General features: G+C 46.1%; 1 protein-coding gene across 1 annotated transcript in view; it reads right to left on the bottom strand.

Annotated features, from left to right (window-relative positions):
* Positions 1–1862: 1862 nt before the first annotated feature.
* Positions 1863–25478, bottom strand: part of Mirr (iroquois-class homeodomain protein mirror) — a 50431-nt gene continuing 26815 nt past the window's right edge. The window contains exons 3-5 of the mRNA XM_076429713.1: positions 21155–21267; positions 3959–4263; positions 1863–3735 (exon numbers count right to left, since the gene is read on the bottom strand). Coding sequence (XP_076285828.1) covers positions 2852–3735; positions 3959–4263; positions 21155–21267 — 1302 coding nt within the window. The 3' untranslated portion in view covers positions 1863–2851. The remainder of the gene's footprint in view (positions 3736–3958; positions 4264–21154; positions 21268–25478) is intronic.

Here is a 25478-nt window from a genome sequence, read left to right as displayed (position 1 = left end):
TGGCGAGGGCACGGAAGGCAGGCACGGTTGCAAGAACGTGGGCGAGGGGGGTAGAGAACGAAGACAGTGGAGGGCACACACCGGTGTCCGCATAACTCTGCGGAATCTATCGAGAGAGGGTCGAGGACCCCCCTGCTCCCCCGGCTGGACCCCCACAACCCTTTGAAGGTTTATGCCGATTCAGGAACGAGTTGATTCATGAAGACGGGATGGACCTCCTTGGGATCCGCGGCTCGGTGCCCCCAAGGCCGTGGCGGGTGGTCCCGCGGCTTGATTTCTTGTTTCCTCCACCAGGGCCGATCCTGGCCTGTGTGTCGTTTCGCCTCTGTTCCTCTTCTACCTTGGTCCCCGAGTGGGACCGAGCGAGGGACAGACCGAGACTCTGCGAGCTCGTGGGACAGTGACAGAAGGGGTCCCGGGGACCTTGCGGGAACCGGGCAGCAAAGAAGGGAACGCTCACCCGGCGTTCCCCCCGCTGTCTCCCGTATACCTATAGCGATTGTCGATTTAAATGTTTACTAATAACCAAGCTTGTCCCGCAACCACCCAGAAGTCGGTCGCTTTGCATTTTTATAAGTACATCTTGCGGCCGGTTCCGAGAACGAGGACGTTTCATATTCATCCGTTGCTGCTCCCGTCGTCGCCGCCGGCTCGACTCGCCAGTTTCTCTCCCCCCTCGCCAGCCTCTCCTACTGGACCGTATTGTCTCTTCTACGATCGGATGCATGCGCCGCGATTAGGCCGACAACGGCATAATGACTCGCGGACAGCCACCGTACCCGGGCATGAGGCCCGCTCGTTAATCGAGCAACCGGGAATCTGCTCGATCCTGCGCTTTTCGGGGGAACTGCTGCTGCTTTGCTTGCTGCGAGAGCGATCGATATGGAGTATGATCTTTCGTGGATTTGATCCTTCAGGGAAAACGCTGCTTTTTATAGATACTAGCACAGAATGACGGTAGAGAATAGTCGTCCACGAATAATATCAAATTAAATCAAAGCCGAGTCCAAGTCGAGTCCATTTTAATCCAAATTCTAATTTTAATGGTTAGCAGCCAATTGAAATCATTAATAATGTCTATTGAACTCAGTAAGATCGGTAACATTGATCTTAAAATGGTAAGGCCGAAAATATGAATGAATCCAACTATGCCTACCATAAATTCTCAAAATCGTCCACCGTTCAACAGTTAATTCGCAAAGACCCAGAATCTACTCCGACACAAGCTTAAAACTTACGTCTCCACATAGACAGCACACAGGCTCATAGAAACTCCACACTGCGCCTAATCAGAAGACAACTGCACCGACAAGTCCCAAATCCTAAATCCCCAAAGGTTCGCGTCCCCTTCAGCTCCGCCTCCGAAGTATCAATTAAAATCGACAGACATATAACGCGCCACATCAAACGGCTGTCAGCAATCCCATCGATGACGTCGCCCTTACCTGTTCACCGTGCTCGAACAATGGAACAAAGCAGCTCCGCACACCATCTTCAAGATCGTCCTCCTTTTTCTCACCGGATCGAGGGGTGATCGATCAAATCCGCTCGCTGCGATAGAGAAGGGACACGCGTAAAATAACAAAACCTCCAACGTTCATAGTTCTTTTTTTTTTATAATGATTCGTTTATTGCGAAAGGACACAGTCTGCAAGCCATCTGCCAATGTGGCATATCGGCGAGCTCGCGTGAAATTTTGGACACGAATGACTAAAAGGTGATGGCGATCGTTCACTCTCGACATGACATGATATGTTGACGGTCGTTGCGCGCCCTGCGAGCGTCGCCGGCGCCCTCGGCCCTTCTTCTTTATTACATAGTACGTCTCTGTGTGTGTGTGTTTGTCTCCGTGTCGTGTAAAGTTGTATAAGCGGGCCCGAGGGCCCGCGACAACGGGGGGGCAACGGGAATTCCGGGTTCTGGCGGGTTACGGGCGGAGACGAGCGCGTTCGCGACGGGGCCCGATGGAAAAGACGAAACGGGGGCGCAGAGAAACGAAAGGTGGAGACCCTTCGAATACCAACCAGACCGCGGATAATATCACGAGAAACCGGTCGAGCAATAAATAAATAATACTTACGAACGTAGGAGCCACCCCCGTCGATCGACGCGCCCCGCCCGTAACCCGTCTCAGCGATCAACGATCCATACCTCGTCATGATCGACCGAGTCGACGTGAATCGATAATATTATATAAACATTGCAATAACAATAATAATAATAATAATAATAATCATAATCATATAATAATAATAATAATAATCATCGTCGTCGTTAGTATGAATTATGATCTCAAATATTATAATAATAATATCGTACCTACTCTACATACAATACATACACTGGCCGGACGCTCTCTAGTGGGCCCTCTCTACTATTTACAAACGCATAAATAATTATTATTATTATCGTGTGTATTTATATATATAGTACTTTATGTATAGTATTAATGTCGAGTCGACGCCTAGGATAGCTTTTCCATTTTTTTTTTCCTCTTAAACCGCGATAGCTGCTGCTGCTACGGAGATAAACGGGAGAGGAAGAGCTTTGGGGGGGGGCAGGGGTGGGGGCCACGAATTTTAATTCTTTCGAGGAAAGGGGGGAGGGAATTTGGGAGGGAGTAGGGTTCATCCGAAGAGACTAGGAATAGGGGGATGATCGAGGAGAGAAGGGTGCAGTACATCTTGTTCTGTCGTTCTCCAGTCGGTTACTGTACACTAATTACAAGATCGTAGTCTCTTATTATTGTCATCCACACCACACAGCGCCGCGCCTGACGATTGTCCATCGGCGCGGGGCAGTTCGAGTCGGGTCCTCTCGAACAAACTTAAGCCGAGCTTTCGGGGCCCGATCACACTCGGCCGGGGGACTTGAGCTCCTGCGTCGGAGGCAGGCTTCCGCTCGGAAGGGGGGCCTGGTCGGACCCACCGGAGGACGCCGTCGACGAAGAGGATAGAGGCGAGAGTCCGCCGCCGCCTCCGTCGATGGTGAACGGTTTCACGGTTCCGGTTCCGGCGCAAGTTAGTACACTGGGCGCGGTGGAGGGTGGCATGACGCCGCTCAGGCCGCCCAGGGTCCTCGAGTAGGTCTCCAGCAAGGACATGTCCCCGGAGCCCAGATGCGAGGCTCCGTACAGGTTGCGGTAGAAGTCCGGATGCGGCCGCACGAACTGCGTTCCCGAGTGCATCGCCGGGTGCAGAGGATGATGCGGCGGTAGACGACTCGCCAAAGGACTCACCAGTTTTCCTCCGCCTCCTCCGCCGCCTCCTCCACCAGCTACACCACCACCACCCCCGCTGCCGCTGCTGTAAGGCGACGACAGACCCGTCATCGTCGTCGGCGTCGGTCTCTGCTGATCACCGTCCTTGCTTGCCATGTCCGCCAACGACCAGATCCGAGGCTTCGTGGTCACGCCGCTTCCGGTTGACGGCGCGCTCGTGCTAGGCGGAAGATGATGACTACTAGGGGACGTGCTCTCCGGCGACGGATGACGCAACAGCCTCCCGTGAGAGGAGGAGAGATACGCCGGGTGCTGAAGCTGCAACGGATGCCTCGGCTCCCTCTGGTCGTACAGACACTCGGGACTATCCGGACCACTGTCCGCTCGCGACTCGCTCCACTCGCTCTCGGTCCTACCCTGCACACCTCCGGAACCGCCGCTTGTACCCAGCAGCTCCATCCGGTGCGCTGGTCGCTCGCCGTCCTCGCTCGAACCGGTACCTGAGTCTTTGGAGTCTGGAACAAGGGGAGCTTGCTTTTAGGGGGCGAAGGGGTTTCTCACGCAATGGGGTTTTTGCTTTTAATTTAGCGACCAAATTACAATACGATATAGCAACGGGTTTTTATTGGAGAATTTGGAGAATGGTGTGTCTACTAGAGATCCCTATTTCACGTGTGACATTATTTCACTGTGCATACTCTTACGAGTTGTTTTCTAGAAACGCTTTCGGAGACTCACCTAATCGATCCTTCTCGTCCACGCTTTTTCTTCCACTGTCATCGTCTTCGTTATTGTTGTCCTCGTCCTCAACCCTATTCCTAGGCTCCCACGTCATCTTGTTCTCCTTCTTCAGACGTCTCCTGGCGTTCGCGAACCACGTCGATACTTGTGTCAGAGTCATCTTCGTGATGATGGCCAACATGATCTTCTCGCCCTTGGTCGGGTACGGGTTCTTCTTGTGCTCGTTCAGCCAAGCCTTCAGTGTACTCGTGGTCTCTCGTGTCGCGTTTTTCCGTCTCGCGCCGTTGAGGTCCATACCATAGCTGGAACAAGCAAACCAAGACATTCTTTCAGCAACACAATTTCCATCGGAAAATAAAAACTTTCTGCATAAATTAAAAAAAAAACGCTACCCAATAAGTCAAAAGAGTTGATACGCTAATATTAACCAAAGCGAACGCCATTCGTCCCCATAAAGAATCTCTACAACATCGAAATAACTATTTCCCTGGAACATTTGCATAAAGAAGTGTTACCCGACGCGGCGCTGGAACCGTTAAATTTCCCGATGTCAGGTGGCCGGGCATTCAGCCCTATCTTCTTAGTCGTATAAATAAAGGAGTGGAGCATTGGTCGGGAGACAGTCCAGCCCCAAATTGAAAGCATTAACCTCCGGGGTGGTACGAATAGACGTCCTCAATATCGCGAAGCGAATCGAGGCGGCGAACTGAACAAAGTCTTTAATGGAAACGCTTCGGTCGAAGTAAGAGGGGCAGATAGAAGACAGAGAGAAAGGAGAAGGCGGAAGGGAGAGGAGAGAAAGAGGTGGAGGAGTTAGAGTCCATCCTTTTATTAAGTCCTTCGACGTTGGCCGTTCTCGTCGTCGTAGGATGCACGTGACCCGGATATAAGGCGGTCGGGGACGTACACAAGTCGCGATACGTTATACGAGCAAACTGGACGAGAGAGACACATACACCTGGGTGGGGAGAAGACACAGGGGAACAAGAGGGGGATAGGACGAAGAAAACGAGGAAGATGGCAAAGTCTCCTTGGTGGAAGCTCGTGTCGAGAAACTTATCCAATCGTGAGGCTCGTTATGCCTTCCCCCGCCCGGGCCCGGTATAAAAGTCCGAGTCCTGCTCGGTTAGAGGAACGATATAAGCGGGTAGCTACTACTTTCATCCCGAGAGCAGATCTCTATCTAACGGTTTAAGCTCCTTCCTTCCATCCTGACCGGAGGAGGAGCACGGTGGAAACGAGTCGAGAAAGGCAAGAGGGAAAAGGAGAGAGAGAAAGAGAGAGAGAGAGACTGTACCCCCCTTTCTCCACCTCTCTCCAAAGAGCCCCCCTACCAGGCTCACGAAGTCGGACCAGAGCGACCGACCCCCCGGGATCCCATTACTAAAAGACTAACCCTTATCAAAGATTAAACTTCGGTATAACTGCTGAATCGACGGGATCGAAATTAAATTTTCCACCGGCGGCCGACTCCCGAGGACTCCCGAGATGCTTACTTCCCCGGCCACTCGTTTTTTCCCTTGTCCCACCTCCACTCGACTCCGTTCTCCTCGTTGCGGTCCCCTTTTCACATTTCTACCACCCCCGATCCCACCACCCCCTGAACCTTCTACCTCGCTCAACCCTTTCTCCTCGCAGACCTCTCGCGAGGGACAACCGCGTCCAAAATCAACTTCGTTCAAGATCAATAAAATTTCCGGAATACATTCCTGAATGTGCAGACTGCATTTTGGCGTAATGTTCAAGCACCATGTAAGTAATTTGAAGACAAGGAATTATACGAAAGTCCTCTCTAAAACCGTACAAACGTTAAATCATGTCTTCCGAATCTAATCTACCGCGTCCGGCCGCGGAGTAATCGAACAGACAGGTCGAATGAAATAATGTCGGCAAGCTCTTCCAAATTTTCCGACGTGTACAATTAACCAATCAGCGCCTGTCCGCGAAAGATCATTCGGATCCATTTTCCTGAGTAACGACCGAGGAGGTCGATTACCAATCGCTATGGAAACAAGGGGCCGATGGGATCAGCTTTGCTCGTGTGTCGCGCTCGAGCAGCGAAATCTGCTGGCTCGCAGCTCTCGTACATAAGTGCATATACATATACGTATATGTATATATAATACTCTGCATACATAGAATGGTCGACAGGTCTATATTCCGTCGGCTTGACCGGGGCGTATTTAAAGCTGTCGAGAACGCCGGTGGCGCGGCGATACGGTGGAGGCTGAGCGAGCGATAGATCGGTTGGAGAAACGAAAAACTCTATCCCGGAAGGCGCGGGGGGTGGAAGAGAGAAAGCCGGTTTGCTGAAGGGTAGCAGGAGAGGGTGCAAGGGAGGGTACAGGTGGACGCGGAAGAGGCGGAGAGATAGAGTCTCTCTCGACAGGAGGGTCGAGGGTCGCGGGGGAGGAGAGACGGAATCGGTAGAAAGCAGCAGTTCCCGCTCTCGGGGGCGGCTGGCTGTTATCATGAGAAACAAGCTTCCACTCTGATTTTTTAATCCGATCCGCGCCCCCTGCCACCGACTGAATTTTAAAATAACTGCAGAACGCCATTTGCTCCTCGCAAACAGACCGGGGGGTTAAGCCATCCTCACCCTCTCTCTCTCTCTCTTCCATATCGTTCTCTTCTGCCGCCTCTCTCGGCTTTCTTTCTCGCTTTCTCTCCCTCTCCCCGTTTCACCCGGGCTCATTCGCTCTCTTTGCGAGAGAACGTGCACCACGGGGGCTCAGGTTTCGACCCTCCGCGTGCCGGATAGGCGCCGTTTCCACGGGGAAAAGAGAGAAACACACCTGGGGGCGGGTGTGGAGACGAAGAAGCGCGTGTGAGCGCTTTTCCATCCCTCTCTGTCTCTGCGTCCCCGGCGTTGATGCCAAATTGAAATGTTTAGCGCCTCGTTTCAGCTGCTGCGAGTCCCGCGACCACCCCCCCCTCCCGCGGAAACAAAGACAGATGGAGGCACCCGCAACCGAACAACCGGCACCGAAAGATACCGCGAGGGTGGAAACGAGATGGAGATAGCTGGAGAGCTAGCCCGCCTAGGCCTGCCCCCGGGAAGGGTAGATAAGTGACAGTTTTATTAATTTCCCATCTCCGCGGGCCACCCCCTCGATCCCGGAACGTCAGTCCCATGCGTCCACACACACACATATAGTTACACAAACGCACGCACACAAACATGCTACCCGGAGCGAAAGAGGGTGGAAATAAAGCTCAATAATGGCGGCTACCCGTCACGCAGCCTCGACAAAGGTGCGCTTCCGAGGCGACTCCGAGGGGATTTCGAGCAACGATATCTCGTCGTTCAGGATGTTGCGAGACCGGGACCGGGGGTGCTGCGACTTTTCTGGAACTGCTGCGCGTGTGCTCCACACGAGTAACCCTTTTAGGAGCAGCGGATGCTTTAGGACTTGGACAGTTCGCGTCTCGAGGATAATTCGGACGGCAATGTCGATGGTGGTTGGTGACCTTTGTCCTTGTTGAAGATACTGATACTACCCCCAAAGACGAAGACAGCAGGCACAACTTCAAGATATAAAGCTTTAGCTCTGGTAGATTCAATTCTTGGTAGATGAAATGGTCTAAAATGTCTAACAAATGAACTTGCGTTTTTTCTTATCCTGCCTGATGAGCTCCTGGGTGTGATCTAATTTCTTCTGTCAATGATACAACACGAATGCATTTCACTAGGGTGGATCTACTGATCAGGGTCTATAGTATCGACGTTCCGGCTGTCATCTGACTCGCGAACAGTAATTAAGCGTTCGCACCCCCGAACACGAAGACAGCTCGGAGATCGAAACAAGCAAAAGCCATCGACCATCAAAGTCCACCGAATCGGCCATTTCCATCGCGGCTCAGCCCCTCGCGTTTACGTAAAACGCGTCTGTCAAGGCGTAGCCTTTAAGGGGGATAAAACCGGGGGGTTGAGTGACCATGGCCAGTTCGAAACGAGGCAGGTGTGCGGCTCGCGCGACTCCGCCCCTCGTTACCACTCGTAACTAGGGGTGATATCCGACTCCTTTCGTCCCTCTGCCGCTGCCAGTCACGCTCCCTGTCTGGCCTGTGAGAACTGTCGTTCTCTTTTCCACGGGGCTCAGCCGGCGGCGCGCACCTTTCCAGGTAGGGTGACCGTGTGGCTCGGGGGGGTTCTCGCGCGCGCTTTTATCAACGCGAAGGTGCAGCCATTTCGGTGACGGCGCCATCTTTTCCTCAACGTGTGTGCACGCACATGGCATCGCCGAAAGCCGTTCAGCCGAGTTGCTGCCCTCGTGGTCGCGTTTCGGTTTAATCAACCGCGAAGCCACGCCAGCCGTCCGCGGCCCCTTTCATCTGTCCATCCGTCTATCCGTCCTCCTCTTTCGCCTCGGTCAAAAGAGGAGCGGGAGTCCTCCGTTCCCAGGTACATTCGATCCACAGGTACCCTCTCGAACCGGAACCGTGGCGTCCGATTGTTTCAGCAGCGAACGCATTTCAGGCTCGACCAAGCCGAACGCCGTGCCCCGTGCTCGCTCGTTTGGATAATGAGCTACATCGGGACCCCGATAGGCTACCCCAAGATCGGCCGACATCTTTTTCTTCGGATGCACGCTCCAGACTGTCCGATGATGTTAGACTTTGCAGTCGGGGCCATTTTGGCTAGCAGACCCAGGAATTTCGTCGAGAGCTGTTTCTTTCAATTTCAGATGAGATCCGAGTCCTTATTATATTTATAAAATATTTTGAAAGCCAGAAATCTGCGGAGGAGATGAATCTCGGGATGCTATTGATCTAGACTCGTGCTATAGCGAAGAGATTTGGTTCCCGGAGGACTCGTTCGGCCGTCAAACTTGAAGCGGTCCCTGCAGGACGAATATCCAGGGCTAATGAGTCGGGCCAGGATGTGCCACGTCGCGGCGATGATGTACGGCCATTTAATGACCTGGTTTTCGTCGGTGGGGGTGGGTTTTTGTGCCGGTTGCGCGGCAAGGGTTGCGTCGGCGACGTCGACCGAGTGAAAAGTCAGCGACACGCGTTTTTCGTTAGCGGGGACACGGCGTGGCGTTCGACATGCAGATGACAGCGGTTCGCCTCCTCTCTCGCGATTTTCCCATTAGCCTTAATGGAGGCAGATTAGTCCTGTCGAGCCAGCGCAAAGATTTAATGACTCGGCCGCACCCTCTCTCTCTCTCTTGCGCACTCTTTCTCTTTGTCGTTTCCTCTTTCGACACTCTACCCCGGTGTAGAAGGCTGCTAGGCGAACGCTTTTACGGATAACGCGTGGAGACCGAAAAGGTCACGCCGCGCTTACAGATACCGCCCCGGAAAAATCGCTCATGGGAATTGTGATTTATCGGCCGGCCGTTTAATGAACCTTTAGGCGCGCGGACACCTTCTAATGTATCCTGTCTCCCGGTTAGATACGGGACGCCGGCTTTTGATCCACGGCGAATGTCGTCGAAACATTTATAGACAATAAAAATACTCTGCTCAGGTAGGAATAATATAATTTTGAAGAATTTCTTCATAGAATATTGATGAGCTCTCTTTCTAAACAAGTACCTTATTTGGAAGTGCATATAGTGTACAATTAGTAATAATTTTTCCGCAGCAGAATCTCAATGAATGCCTGAGTAACAGTCTCTGTCCCAAGAAGCACTTACGTCACGAAACGTTACGTGGCATTGATACTGTCAGCATGTCGACAGTTGTCGTCGAAGGATTAATCATGAAGTTGACAGTTTAGTATATTCAAGCTACAAAACGTCCACCAAAACCAGGGCAAAACGAGGCAAACGCAGAAAATCGTTTAGAAAGTTGTGCCAAAGATTGCAGAAGCCTCTCAGACAGGAATTCGCGCCACCCTCATCTAGTTTCTGTAACGCGAAGAGACTCGTGTCGGTTTTTCCAGCTCCAGGAGACAGCAGGGTACCTCGGGGGTAGGTCATAGATCCAGCGTCAGTTCCTTTATCGCTCGATAAAGGTTGCCGGTCTCGTTGTAACGGTAGAACAGGGACAAGTGTAACTCCGGAACGGTACACGGCTCGCTCTATCACCGAGGTTTTGTAAATTTTCAGCGAGTTAGCCATAACAGCGAGCCGTCGTAATCTCGGCTAACGATAATTCAGCGGTGGCTGACTTTAATCGCGGCCCATTGGGTCCGTGGCTCTGCTGCAGCCTCGGGATGAATTTAAACGATCGTATGACAAAGTAGCGGACCGTGTATCATTTTATATAAACTCTGTTACGTTCGCCGCGCGACTGGAACCAGCCCGAGGAGAGGGATGGAGAGAGAAGCTGGTTGTATAATCTCTCCCGGAGAGACGAGAATCTCTCTCTTCGTATGGGTGCACGCGCGATCGCGTCACCGTCGGTGTTTCTCCTCCAGCGATGTCCGGACACGGCCAAACAACCGTGCACGGATACACCGACACGAACGCGCAGGCAAGTTTACGATCGATCTGCCGCGTTGCAACCAACTGGCAATAAAGTTGGATGTGGAACAACCGACTGTCACCACGGACACAAAACTTCCTCGCCGCCTGAGGGGTGAGGCCCTGCTCGTGTGTACTGCTCCCTGACAATTCAGCGAAGATTGCTCTTCATCCTACACCTTGCCGAAGAGGATAATTAATTGCTCCATGCCACTCGTAGGCCGGGAGACTTGCTCCGAATTGCCGAGATCACAAAAATGTAGATCTGAATGGTTGAGATGCGATTTCTCTCTCCGAGGGATCTACTGTCACTTTTCCCACGTGAAAGTTTACAGAACAGAATTATTTGCAATTGAATTAATGCGACTCTGCAAGATGTACGCGATACGTCTGCGATATTGTTTGCAATGGACTGGTTAAGGGGAAATAAATTAGTGTTGCTAATAATGATTGCGAAGGGCTAGCCACAAGGGAGTGCGTTTTGGATACTTTTGATCATCGGTAATGCGTTCAGAGCGGCCGCAGTCAGTTTGCACAGTGGGAGCCAAAAGACCATCTTCCGATCGAACCCCTAAGTGTCCCTGTGCAACCATAAACGAACATCAACGCCGACAGACAGACAATCTAGACGGATAAATGGATCAGTTGCCCCATGATTCAATATAATTCCATCCCGGCCCGAAGACAGCAAATATTTGGCGGGTCGTTCAGAAGGGGTTGGCAGCGTACTCGAAGCGTAAATCAAATAAGCGATCTTATCGTCGGGGCGTACAGTGCCCGATGGCAATGCTAAATGCTTCGCGATAGGATCTCCGTGTGACGTTACTGCGTTGTAAGCAGGCTTGATAGTTTTACTGTAAATGTTGCTACACTTCACGCGCCACAATTTGCTATTATTTTCTATTTCTCGGAACGTGTTATTTGGACGGTACGTAGAAAGAACGAGAATTAGCGAGTCCGTGGACGTACCAGCTGTAACAGGAGGACAAGGCGCGTGAGAAAAAAGTGATTTAATCTTAGCGGATCGCCGGGAAATAGATACAGCGAGCGGTGAAAATCAATTCGAGTAAGAGGCAATTTCTGTCGCGGGCAAACACTGGACCCCTCGCAATAACTCGTCCCGCGTTAATTTGGTATCGAGCGCAGCCATCGAGAACCACGGCCCCTCCCCCTCTTTTGGTCTAATGATGGAAACCGATATGTGGTTTGTGTGCTCTATATATCGGTTGCAACGAGTTGCTGGCACAGCTCGAGCTCGCGAAATACAAATCTCTCTCTCTCTCTCGATTCTTTCTCGTCCATTGTTAACGTCGATAACTTCGTAGAAACCCTAAAATATGTAATACGTTTCCGAGCAATTGGTGATTGACAGCGGCAACTGTACCTATATTATTATGCAAATATAAATGGTATCGCTGTGAATATATAATTTTTCTTGGCCGGGTAGACACTTTGTACATTCGTACCACGTTTTCACCCGAGGAAATCATTTAATTAAAACCGGACCTACGCCACAGCAACGAATAGATACATAGTAACGCGAAGTGGGTCATTTACTCATCGTTGCTGCTTCCTATTACATAAAATGAACATTAAATATTAATGGAACGTCGCAGCGCATGAACGCTTAATATAACCAGCAGTCTTTACATCGAATGCAGGCGTGTACCTGTGCTACGGTCGCAATCAATTCAGGTGGTAGCATTCATTTCGTTGCTCGAAATAGACGTGTCGAATTGTCGATACGTCGTCGTTCCCATTACAATGTGCTCGATTGCGCCATTATATTAATCTATAATAACCCGGTCTGACAGCGGTATAATCACTTAAGCACAATTTCCGACGATTATCACGATTTCATTAACGAAATTCAAGGAACTCGTAGACAATGGAATAATTTAAAATCACTTTCGGTGCTCGTTTCGGCGATCGATTCGAACGATTCGACTGGAAAGATTTTTCCTCGGAATTATCACTTTGATGGAAAAAATTTGAGACAAATTGAAAATATTAAAATATTAAAATTGATACATTAGGATTAGAATGATCCCAGTTACACCAGTCACGAAATCACGAAAAGAAAAATGCAAAGGCTGTCAGGCTAATTTCGGAGCGAAAGTGTCCAAAGATCAGAGTATGGGAGCGCCAAGACTTCTTCCAGGGAAGTTCGCGCGGGGCTGGCGATCGTGCTGAAACATTTCAATTACCTCGGTCAGATCGACGATAGCTCACGGAGCTCGCGGCGAGTTCTCTCGGAGGAAGCGGATGAGCTCTCTGGGGGATCAGATAGATCCGGGGGCGGTGCTGAAAATCGTGGGGAAGGTGTGTGCGCGGCGAGTAGGTACCTACTATCCGAAGAGAGAAGAGAAGAGAGGAGAGCATATTATGCCCGGGCGTGCGGTCTTTGCGAGCGCGCGCGCGCGCGCGGTCTCGGGCGCCCGTTGCGGCCACTTAACATAAGCATACAAAAAGCCAATAATGCAGAGTTGGCATGCGCGGCCGCGAGGTCTCGGGATCGTGCGGGTTAACGGTCTCGTCTTTCCGGCGGATTGGCCCTGCTTCCGGGGACATATAGGGTAAACAATAAGAAACAACCTGGCCGGTTGTGTATCGGGCTCTCTCGCTCGTTGTACGAACACAGCCGGCTTACGTAGCCCCGACTCTCTATGTCCGGCTAACGCTTCCTCCGCGATCGTCGACACGTATTATTAAGTGTGTCCGTACAACGACCGATGTGTCGGCACGCGCTGCGATCCTCAGCCGCGTTTAAGGACCTAACGACGCATCGCGAATCTTAATTACACCCGCAACACCGATACATCGCTGAAATCATGCCTCGGACAGCTGGGCGATCTGCCTTCGCAGATCTCTGGCCCTTGCTCCCTTCTACCTTGCCCTAGATAGGGTCAACTGTACTACACATTTTTTTTTATCGGTTATTTTACGTCGCACTTAATCCTGTTAGGATTTTTTCGCGACGGGACCTACAATTTTTATAAGGTGGGTTCCGAACCACCTTGGGCACCACAGTTTAAATGGTGTACAACATATTGCTGGCACTGCACTAGTTATTGGCACTTTTGATTTAAACGGCAAATATTAAAAATTCCCTGGTGTAGAAAATCATTTCATATTGCTTCTTATTTATGTTTCAAAGCAACGTTGTTCATAACAGAGTTCCATATATGACCGTTAGCAACACTGGTACATCCAGTAAGACCGACGGATAACCACAGTGCAGTGTAAATAGTGATTTATTCAAATTTTTGTTACGAGTATGTATATTTTATAGCTTTGTAACTTAATTTCGGACTGTACTACAGATGTAACACACACACACACACACATAAGTGTATTTTTAATTATAAATATGTATATACGTTTAATCATAAATATGTATAATTATTGTAGGTCTAATACGTATATTTTTAATTATAAAACAAATACATAGCCAGTTTAACGTTTACTTCTCACTGTGTCAATGACTGTACTGTTTGTCTTATGATTGTTATTATCTGAATATATTTTATAATAGAAGATTTATGGCTCGCAAAACTGTTCGATTTTGCTGAAAAATCTCTATTAGCTTATAATAATAGCAAGTTGAGCTCACTTAAACATTTCAAAAAAACATAAAAAGATTTTTACTACGATTTTGGCTTAGGGTGCCACTCATGCTACAGTTTACCCTATTAGACTAATTTTTTGAAAATGTTAGTAATTGTGGAAGAGTCCTCGGTATTGATCACAGATTCTGATTTGACGTGGAATTTTTTGTTGTAAAGCAGTTCTATTATTTTTCGTGCAAGCTTGTACCTACTGCAGAAATAGGGATTGAAAGTTGCTTTAGCTTTCACTTTGGTTTCGTTTAACTTTGCTGCTAACCTATGGTAACTGTAGAATTGAGTCGAGTCATTCACCATTTTTTAAATTTATTTCTAGCTTCTATTTTAACAATGCTTCATTATCTTTTGTGCAAGATCGTAGCAACTGCAAAAATAGGGGCTGAAAGTTCTTCAGTAAATGAACCTATGGAAACTGTAGAAGCGAGTCTTCTGTTTCATTTACCATTTTTGGTTTACCTCTAGCTTCTACTTTAACGATCCTCCGTTATTTTGTATGCAGGCTTGTAAAGACTGCAGAAGTAGAAGTTGCTTTGTTTTCGTTTCAAGAAACAAAGCAGTAAAAATGTAAGCAGAAAATTGTAAAAATGTGAGGACGGTATTTTCAGATAAACGAAAAATGAATAATGCAGACAAGAAATTCTATTTTTATGTCCCTTGCAAACGCATTAACGTTTCATTTTGCATAATGATCCACGGCCCAACGATAACAATGACAACATTTACAAGAACTGCCAGAACATTAGCTTGGAAATATTTAGTTATTTCTTTCATCGAAACAGTAACCTTTCGTAACACGATCGTAATGTAAAGTTTTAATGGCACGAACTACGACACGTGTATCTTAAGTTATCAAGACCGAGCAATGCTGAATTAATTTATCAATCAATTAATACTTAATTGGTGAACTTGAAACAGGAATGGAAGTATCAATCAATAAAGCTTTTTTCGCGTTGTAGGATTCATCTGAAAACAAAATGCTTCCATGTTCATAACAATGATAAAAATATTCTACATAATTGTACACACGCTCGTAAAGCATCGTGCGAGATAAAGATGGTGTGAACTTGATTCGTTAATTCGTACCATTTACAATGGAAATATTTCTATCGATCAAGGCTGAACTAAAACAAGAATTTTATTCCATCATTTGTTACATCGAGAGTTTCGCTACTGGTTCTAGTGAATGTATAAAATCCAAGTTACTAAACCTGGCTCTGAAAAGCTGTAAAACTGTATCACTCTCGCAATTATGGAACTAATTGATGCTAAAAAGTGTGTTATGCATTTACAGCTAACAAAAACTTCCGTAAAATTGTGCAATTAGATTCTAAAATTAATTTCCAATTTAGCGAAACCACTCTCGGAGTAACTGCATTTTCATTGGAACCTGACTACGCGCGGAAAGTGCCGCGATCAATCAGCGATCACGATACACCCGCGCTTAGTCACTCGGCTCGCTCACTTCTTAATTATTTCTTAATCGCCTGTTGCCCCAGCCGTGTCCGTCGGACATTGTAATCGAGGCTACATATTAAGTGGTTAGCCGGTGCGCGTTACAAACGCGAATTCTGTCCGTACACGATTCGATAAGAGGTTCGGCGTTGTTCGCGCGATTATTTCGAAGTGCCCGTTGCGCAAGATAGTTCGTACGTAGAGCGAATTGTCGATGCAACAAACGTGCGTTCAGTCCCAGTGAGAGAAGGAAGATCGAAGTTGGAAAATCCGCGGCACCGTTCGACGTATCTGACGACACGTGGGAAATAAATCTCGTGCAGCAGTTTGATTATTCCCGAGGAAGAATGACGGGGAGAAAAAGAAGCGGTCCCGATAAGGTATCGGCCGTCTGCGACAAATAGACGCGAGCGATTCGCGAGACCGAGGAAAAAGACCGTCGAGCACCGGGCTTATCGCGAACGATGTTTCGCGCGTCGTCGCCATCTCGATATCAGCCCCGAAAGAAAACCGCGGTTCATTAGACTCGCGCTATCGTTCGAAAACACCGTTCCCTGTTCACAGAAAATTGAAAACAGCAGTTTGAAGCCAGTTAAATATACCGCAAGGCGAAAAATATTGGTTGTCAGGAATTTCAGTAATTAAGCCGCTGTACATCATGTGGGTGTTCGCAGATAAGTTTTGTACAGAGGTTGTTAACGTGGAAATAGATTATTTCTGTAGTTTTACCTAAATGCGGCATATGAAACATTACTACCAGTACAATTAGCAAACCTACGCTCCTGAATATGAAAATAAAGGACTGATAAAACGACATCAAATTAAAAAATTCATTAAACATGCACCAGGAACGAGCGAAGATTAGATCTTCCTCTGGCCAAGAATCATCAGGTGTCTCTTTCAAAAACAACGAACAGAAGTTCCCCAGACACAGTTCTGCAATTAAAACCGAACATCCACTAACGTGCTCGGATAGTTACAAAATCCTAATCGCTCGCTTGCATCGCGGCCAAGTTCCACGAGCCCAACAGTCGATCCGTGTAAAGAGAAGATAAACGGCGGGAATGAAACGCAACGAGAGGGTCCGGTCGAGATAAAAGAATCACCGAACCGTCGATATCGTGGCTGGATCTCTCGCGGGCGAGCAGCAGGTGCAAATATCCCCGATCTTCCGGTAATTGTTAGCCGCGGTTCCGGTTTGGACCGGGGCGGTAGGTCTCCGTAAAGGAAGACCCGGTGCGCGAGCCGACTAGACCGAATGGATGCTAAGCAAGCTGTAGTACCCGATCGCTTCCTTGCATACGAATCAATCCGCGCCGGAAGTGCGTCACACGCGTGCGGCCCCTGTACAGATTTCCACGTCGGTCACGCCGAGGACAAAACGTCGACCGTCGACGAGCACGATGTCGTCGACCACCGGGTCGACGGATACGTGACCGGTTTTCTCCGAACCAGATAACCCACGTCAGAAAAATCGATCGAAACCGATGATACCGATGCACTTCTCTCCGCGGACGACCACGATATCTCCTTGGGCTTATCGCGCTGCGAGAAAACGGAACACGCGATTTTCTGTTACTATGTTGCATACTGCAATTACTAGAGACGAGCTCTACCCGATTAAATCCTGAATTGTGTCGACGTAGCTGTTGTGACATATTCTACTAATCTTGCACAGTTCGTGCACTTTGTAGTGTTTAGCAGATAAAAATTGGTGAAGTCTTCTCGCCAAACCATTTTTGTCATAAATGCATAAAACTCGCAGTGATAAATATGCTGCAGATCTTTATGGAAAATAGGAAGTTGCAAAGTTGATTGTCAGAACTGCAATTTCAGTAAAAATGTATTCTTCGTTCTAATCATTTTAATGAATCCGGTGTGAAAATATTCAGAAGTTCTGCTGATGTCATCACCGTTTTCTGTTTCACCAATTCATAACTGTCATAAATGCATAAAATTCACAGTCCAGTGATAGAACACTATCTCGACGTAACACCAGAAATCGATAGCAGTTTTAATAGACAGCAATTATACTCGTGAATCAATAACTCGTTAATATTCACGTCGTCTTCTGGGAGCGTTATTTAAGCCTCTTCGATGGAAATTATTAGAAACCCTGTTAAGAGACTTCCGGTTGCTAAAGGGTTAATACATCGCGTGTGCTGCATTTGGAAGAGACTTAATAATTTTCTCGTAAATGTCGATCATAAAAGAAGATATTATATTGTATTACTCCAGACAATTTGCTGTTTTATGACTGGTATCGCTGTTGAATAATTTATGAACCCTTTCGGGACGAATGTCGACATACTGAATTTAATTCTTGAAGTGGCGAACATTTTTCCTATTATTTTAATGAGTCACTATGGTCTAGTTTTCCGAAAAAAATATTCTTAATATTTTAAAAAAAGACCTCGATTGTTTATCTTGTTACTTTCCAGAACTGTTAAGGAGAACAAGTTCTTGTCTTGTTCTTATTATTCTTAACACTATATTCTTGCAGATAATGTTACTGAAAACATAAGAAAATATCAAGAAACTAGTATATTTTCTGGTCGTTAAAAGCGATTGCGATTCCGTCGCTTCTCTTGCATAATGAAATACAAACTTATTAATAGATTGCAGATTTTGTGCGAACATTGGGGATCCGATGTCACCAAACGCAATAAAACGAAGTCAGAACGAAGTTTATTTTCAACTTCGTATATTGTAGATAACGGAATTATCACGATTAAAAATTCATTTGCTACTTAACGCGTTCAAATTTCTCCAGCACCTGAAACAACTGAATCTCTTCCTAAATTAATGTTCTAAAGTCTTGAAAACTCTCTTCTCTAAACAAATAAATGCGAGTAGGATTTTTACGGTGGTAGCAACGTGTTAACAAGTCGTAAACGACAACGTACTAATCGGTTATAGTGAGATTCCGTTGCCAGACCGATGGGGATACGACGTCGATAACGATTTGGAAAAAACTGGTCGGAAAAGGAGCGCGACGAAGGGAAAAATTGAAAAGCAGGACGGAAATACAGATAGGGCTAATTATCGAGAGGCGAGACAGTTGTTGCCACCTTCGATCCGAATTCCTAATCTTAGCCGATATACATATGTATGTACGTACATATACGATTTATCGAGACCAGCGAGACCTTTCACCGGTCGCAACGTGACACGCGTTGACCGATTCCAGCGCTAAACGCGAGAATAAAAACGCCCAAGGCGACAGTCCCGGGTCAGCGGAGCGCTAATTTATTAGAATGTTTATGTGTTTCTCTCGCTCGTTATCTGGCCGTGTGCGCGGCCACGAACGGATCTTCACAGAACAGAGCACGTACACAGTGTGTCTGATGTATACATCGTTTCAAAAGATGCTCAAAATGCAGACGAAATTTTCGAAAATAATTCAATCCTCTTAGAAGGCACAATGTTTCAGGAACGAATTAAACTGGAGAAATGGTTGATGCATTTTTCGAAGACAGACTCTACGATCTGTGAAGTATGTGAAGTCTGTGAGGTTTTTAGATTCTCTAAATGCAGTTTGGGGAAAAGAAATTCTATATAGAGAGAAGTATTTTTATTATGTGACCGATAAGAAAATACTTTTCTCCGACACCCTGTATGTAAGTTCAACATTTCTGTGCTTCGCTGCACAAACGCGATTCCGCGCGCGTGCTCGCAAGATAATTCGAAACTAGCGAGGAAAACTTTCCGCCCGATCCCTCACTCGCGAGCGATCGACGACGAAATCGATACTGACTTGACGCTCTCAGAAATCGAATTGATCAATCCTTGCCTTTCGTCTAACTATTGGTGTGACACATTGCACAGCTGTGAAATTTATACGTTCCTACCAGACGTCAATATCTTACTATAACATTAACTGTGGAGCTGACAGGTCGGAAAGGTTAACTCCAGATTCCGTGCTTTACGATTGTAAATTAAATTATCTAACAAAGAAATTGTCTCGTAAAATTCAATTGAAATCGTACACTTCCTTATAAAAGCGAACTTAACGAGATGTCTGTATTTAAATAAATCTGTTTTAGAAGAATGACAATTTAGATTAGCTTTTTCTCTTCTTCTCGTTCCTTTGGATCAATATATGATCCATTGGATCGTCGATCGCCACTGCTAAAATTCTCCGAAGCCCCAGATAAAATAAAATTCTCGTGAACTATATAAATTATTCGATAAGAGTTGAAATCTAATACCAATCTAAGAGCCACCACATTAGATAAGTTGTTCATAGAACCGTTCATGCCGAGCACACTAATTTTCATTGCTCTAATCATTTTTCAAGCTCATTTCCCTCGAAATAAAAAACAAAGATAACTAATGCAATCTACATCGTTAATGGAGATCCACGGATCGTATCAGCGGTAATGACTTCATGCCGCACAATCTGGACATTGATTGACGCTGGCGATTCGTTGAATAAAAGGATGATCTTTTCAATTTCCAGAAATACGCAGCACAAGGTGAACATTGTGCCGACGAGCTAGGAACTAGAACTTCGTAATTCAACGTTGATGATCTCTCCGCAGAAACGCGATACGGTAACGACTAATTTCATGTTTCCGTTTAGTTTAATTCCCGACATTCAATTTCCTTATCTTGAACCTCTTCAAATAAGACACTTGACGGACACGTTCATCCTGCGGCTGTTTACCCACTGGGAACAAGTATCTTGAAGCTTGTGCGAAAGCTATTTGAGTAAACGCCGTGAATAATTAGTGTCCTCTTCTTTCCCGAGGAATTTTGATTAATTACCTATGTATATTTTGGTTAAACGAGCCGGGCAAAATTTTGCTCATTAATCAGCAAGGAGTACAGCTTCATCTTTGAGTACCTTCTCGATTTATCTTCTTTATTTTAGCTTTTTGTTCGGTGTTTGTTCGCGGAGGTCGTGTCGTATTTACCACCAAATGTTTTAGAGTTCAGGTTATTCTGCGCGAACCACGTTTTCGTGCGCCATTAAAAAATCAGCGAATTAAGAGGTCAATCACATCGTACAAGAATAGACGGTAAAACAATTCTGTGTGTTCCTAAATCCTTCCGGAGTGCCACGTCACGCGTGACGCTCTCGGATTATACGCAACTGCAGTTGGTCTCGCGCAGGTTACCGGTTAACCTTAGATAACCCTGTCAGTCGTGGAAGTGACGACAATTAAAAACGCGGATTCGACTTTCTTCGCTTAACAACGGCAATATTTTATCGGAGACACAGAATAAGCGAATTTGACAGAGATATTCAATTCATCAAGAATGAGAATTTTTTAAATATTAAATATACTTTAATCGGTGAACTAGACCATGTATCAAAGTCTTAAATATTGGCAAGAATGAAAAATGTGACCTTTCATTACGTACATAATTAACTCTTCGCTGCATAGTGTATCATATCTGATACAGTTAACAAATCTGGTATCTAGCAAACTAAGAATGTGTTTTCTTATGTTTGTAAAATATTTTTCCTTTAAATAAAACACAAAAACTGACTTTCTTTCAATTTTTTCATCCCAATTAAAACAATCATGCAGCGAAGGGTTAAATTGTCTACATCTTTATTAGTCCCGATATCAATCGTCGTCAAAGTGCCGACTTTTCGAATTTCGTTCCGTTGTACGACGAATAAAATTTCGTAATACGAACACAGTGTTAATTGCGGCAAGTATAGAACAAATATTTTCGAAACTCACCCATTGAAGGGGTAGCTGGCAAAGGCGGCGTCGTAGGGGTGGTAGACAGATGGGTAAGGCCACGCCGCCGCAGCTCCAGCTCCGAGATTTTCCTTCAGATCGAGTCCGGCAGCCTGCAACAGAGGCAATTAGACTTGTTAAATAACCTGGCAACGCCTCGCTCGAGCAATTAGCGCGAGCTGATGCAAGAAAACGCGTACGTGTCCGAGGACTCCATTAAATAATAGTCGCTCTTTAAAAACCTGATGCTCGTTACACAGAATCGCGCAACATGACAGCCAATCATACGCAATTAATAGATTAAGGATCTCTGCGCGCTGCAAAATGCTTCTGCGTCGATTCTGGACGCAGGAGCCACACAAACAATTTTTTTGTTAATTCAATAGATTTTTTACAACTTAGTAATGCCATTAAAGAAATAAATAAATTCCTATTTAATAAGACTTTTAATTCCTCTCGATCCCGACCGAAATTAGTATCGCGGGGCAGTAGCGATTTTTAATGAAAGTTTACGGGAAAACAACGGCGCACAATCTCTGCTTCCGCAGCGGCTCTGTTCGCACGGTAAAAAATCATTTTTCGAAGGCCGCGCCAGTTAATTGGCGTCGCCGCTCGATCTCCAATTCATCGGCGGTAATGAGAAAAATAGCTGGCAAAACGGCGATAATAATAATTAGAATCGATGCGTGGCTCTGGTGTTGTTTCTCTAACCCGTAACCCCGTCGGTACAACTCGCCGACCCGTTTTAATGCTCCATCAACCGGTGGAATAATAGAACCATAGAGAAATCTGCTGCTGTGTGCATGCGTGTCCCGTCGCACGTCATCCCTCTAACACCTATCAGCAGCCACTCTTCTATATGCATTAGTCTTGCATTAATCGCATTAATTATACACCGTGTTCGAATCGCGCAGTCATCGCCGTGGACCGACTGTAATTACTAGCCGAAAATAGGCGGCGTTCGCCGTCGGTAGCGGAGCGAAAAACCGTGGATTTGCCACTGTCGTGAAATTTTCGCCGAATAAAATCCCCTCGCAGAACCGTAATTCGAGAATATTACTCGATCCTCGGTACTTGTCACGCTCGAGACCAAAGTCAATTAACTGTTTAAAACCGCGTGAATTTTGCAGACGATTTTCTTTTCTCGGAGAGCTCGGCTATTCCCATGCGGCGGCTTAATCGCGATTCTGATGGACTCTGATCGCTCGCGAAATTGTTCTAGGCCCACCGATGTCTGGAAAATGAGTTCATCATTTTGTTGTAAGTTTTGGGAAATTATTAAGCGGGTGATCCCACGTGTTACAGGTCCAAAAAATCGAAAATCTTTTTGCGCAAATTGCTGCTATAACATTTCTAGAATATGCAGATAAAGGATATTTCGATATTCGAAGTCGTTGCAAAGTTATGAACGTAGAACGGAATCAACCTGGGACCTTTCTGAGTTCAACTTGTTATTTTTGTTTGAAAAAATTCTGGGATATCATGAAAATGTCAATAAATGTGTGGTAAAAATTTCAAGATTGTGTTTTAATGGGTTATAAAAGAAAATTCCCGAAAAAGCGAAAAAAAGTAGCTGTCACATGGGATGACCTCCTTAAGGAACACTAAACAAGACGAGGAACTTACAAAAGAGAGAGTGCAAGCGAGATTTAGGACGCGGAGCTCGCAGTTTCCTGCAAAATGAATCGAAATGATCGAGCAGTAGGGTAGCAGGCGTCAAGAAGGGATGACGAGGGGTAGGCGAACGCTCCCACTAAAAACGATAGTTAACGACATTGTGCGCTAGTGGCTGGGCTAGGTAGCCGCGAGGAGAGAAACCTGCGCAATCTGGTGCCTCGTAACGAGGCGGCCTCGCCGTACGCTCGCCCCTTAAGCTCGATCATAAAGAGCGACGATAACAGGCCGGGCTCGGCGACGGCTCGAACACGACAGTGTCCCACTGTTACTGCGGGACGGATTCATAAATTTACGCTTCGCGGCTATTTTCTTCGTGTAGAAGCTTTGTGTGTGGTCCGATAACCTCTCTTGCCCGGACGAATACGCCTCGAATGCCGATCCCCGTTCCTCACCCCCTTATGACAACTTTACTGTCAGGGCCTTTAACGATAACATCTCGATTATCGCACTACATGCTATTCCTATCCGAAATTGTTAACGATCTTATCGAACCGCCGTCTATTCTTTCGTACATTACGAAACTGTAACTGAAGTATGAAATATGAAGTTACTGCTTCTTCTTTCAGGCTTGATCTCTTTCGTAAAAATATAACTGGTTCAGTAACTTTGGTAACTTTTTAGTCGGGAACTTGCTCGTGTCTTCGAGATTGATTTCTTTATGAATACGGCATCTGATGTTGGTCAACAGACTTTTTCAGATATGAGGTTACCGCTTGTTCCTTCAAGGTTGATCTCTTCAGAAAAATTGCATACAACCGGTTGAAAAGTCGACTTTTTAGTTAAGGACGTACCGCTGCCTCTTCGAGATTGATTTCTTTATGAAAACGGCACCTGATGTTGGTCAACGGACTTTCTCAGGTATGAGGTTACCGCTTGTTCCTTCAAGGTTGATCTCTTCAGAAAAATTGCATACAACCGGTTGAAAAGTCGACTTTTTAGTTAAGGACGTGCCGCTGCCTCTTCGAGATTGATTTCTTTATGAAAACGGCACCTGATGTTGGTCAACAGACTTTTTCAGGTAAGCTGTTGCGCTTGATCACCTCAGAATGACGTGTAACTGGTTCGGAAGATCGACTTTTTAATGAAGAAGCTGCTGCATGTGTCTTTGAGATTGACTTCTTTATGAAAATGACACCTGATGGTTGACAGAGTTGTCGAGTGACACAGTGGTCGCTTGTGCCTACAAGGTTGATTTCTTTCAGATCGACATTTTAATTAAGAATTAAGAGATCAACTCTCCAAAAATATGAATGCCGATGTGAACTCGATTTTTTAAGTTGAGAAAGTGCCAATTGCGTCTTCAAGATTGAGGTCTTTCCGAAAGTGGTGGCTGATCTAAATTTTTATTACACGAGATTTACTGCATTCGTACGTATTTTTCATTTTTTGAAGAGTACATTCGAAGAAGAATAGAATATTTTACAGCAGTTATAAAGAGAAGACGGCTGAACTGTTATAAAGGTTAACAGACAGATAAAATTGGATTGACTAAACCTCACTCTCGCATCACTATTGCATTGCACAGGGTAGATAAAAAATCATCCGTTTTAGGGGTGAATTTACACCTCTGGATCGATGGACATTTGTAAGAGAAACTTGCCGCAAAATTGTTTATAACAAATAAAATTGTTGTCGAAGTTGTTTATTACATCAACACCTTCCACTCAGTCAGAAGAGAAAAAGTTTAAAGAAAGCCATGTGTCGCAAACAAATAGTTATTGAGATACAGTTACTCCAATTAATATTCGGACGCTCTAAAAGAGACAATAACATTTTAAATATTGTATTATACGATTTGAACTTTTTTGGGAAGCTAGAGCAATTAGTTTACTACAAGATGTGAAACAAATTTTTTTCAAAAATACGAATTGATCGGAATTGTAGAAAAAATACTAAAAGATGGCAGTGTCCACTTGATCCGACGGAGGAACAGAAGACTCGGAAAAATTTGTGAGTACCTATACTTGACATTCGCTTCTTCTAAACTTTTTCTCGTCTGGATGAGTGGAAGGTGTTGACGTAAGAAAAACTTTAACAACTATTTTCTTTGTTACAAACAATTTGGCGGCAAGTTTCTCTTACAAATATCCATCGATCCGAAGGTGTAGATTCACCCCTGGAACGGATGACCATTACTTTTTATACACCTTGTACAAGCATTACTACGTGAATTATAAACTAAGAAAGTGGTTGTCCACGAGATTCAACTACTCGTCGCTAAAAGGGGACTCTGGCGAATTTCACCGTGCCCGAGCGTGCCAGAGGAAAAATCGTGTCGCGAACTCTCGATATCCGCTTAGAAGAACGCGACGTTCCACGGCGGGCAATCGACGATCGTCTTCCTTATCGCATTCGCAAGACGCGATGCGAGATAACCGTCCGATTCGCGAGGCAGTTTAATGGCGGCTAGGCTCGATCGGCGGAATTTATATTTCGCGGGGATCGGATAAAAGAACGATTTGACTCCGTTGCTCGATGGAACTGCTCGCGACTGTTCTGGCAATAAAAAGGAAAGGATTCTGTCGTGCTCTTTCTATACACTTCTCTCTCTCTCTCTCTCTCTCTCTGTTATTCTTTCGACTTGGTCGTGGATGCAGTAAAATTAACTTTTAAGACTGCCGAGTGAAATGTTCCGCGCGCGTATGAA

This window comes from Lasioglossum baleicum, chromosome 9 (assembly GCF_051020765.1).
Source record: "Lasioglossum baleicum chromosome 9, iyLasBale1, whole genome shotgun sequence".
Taxonomy (NCBI): domain Eukaryota; kingdom Metazoa; phylum Arthropoda; class Insecta; order Hymenoptera; family Halictidae; genus Lasioglossum; species Lasioglossum baleicum.
Note: the sequence above shows the minus strand (reverse complement) of the source record. Positions and strands in the feature narration are given on the sequence as shown.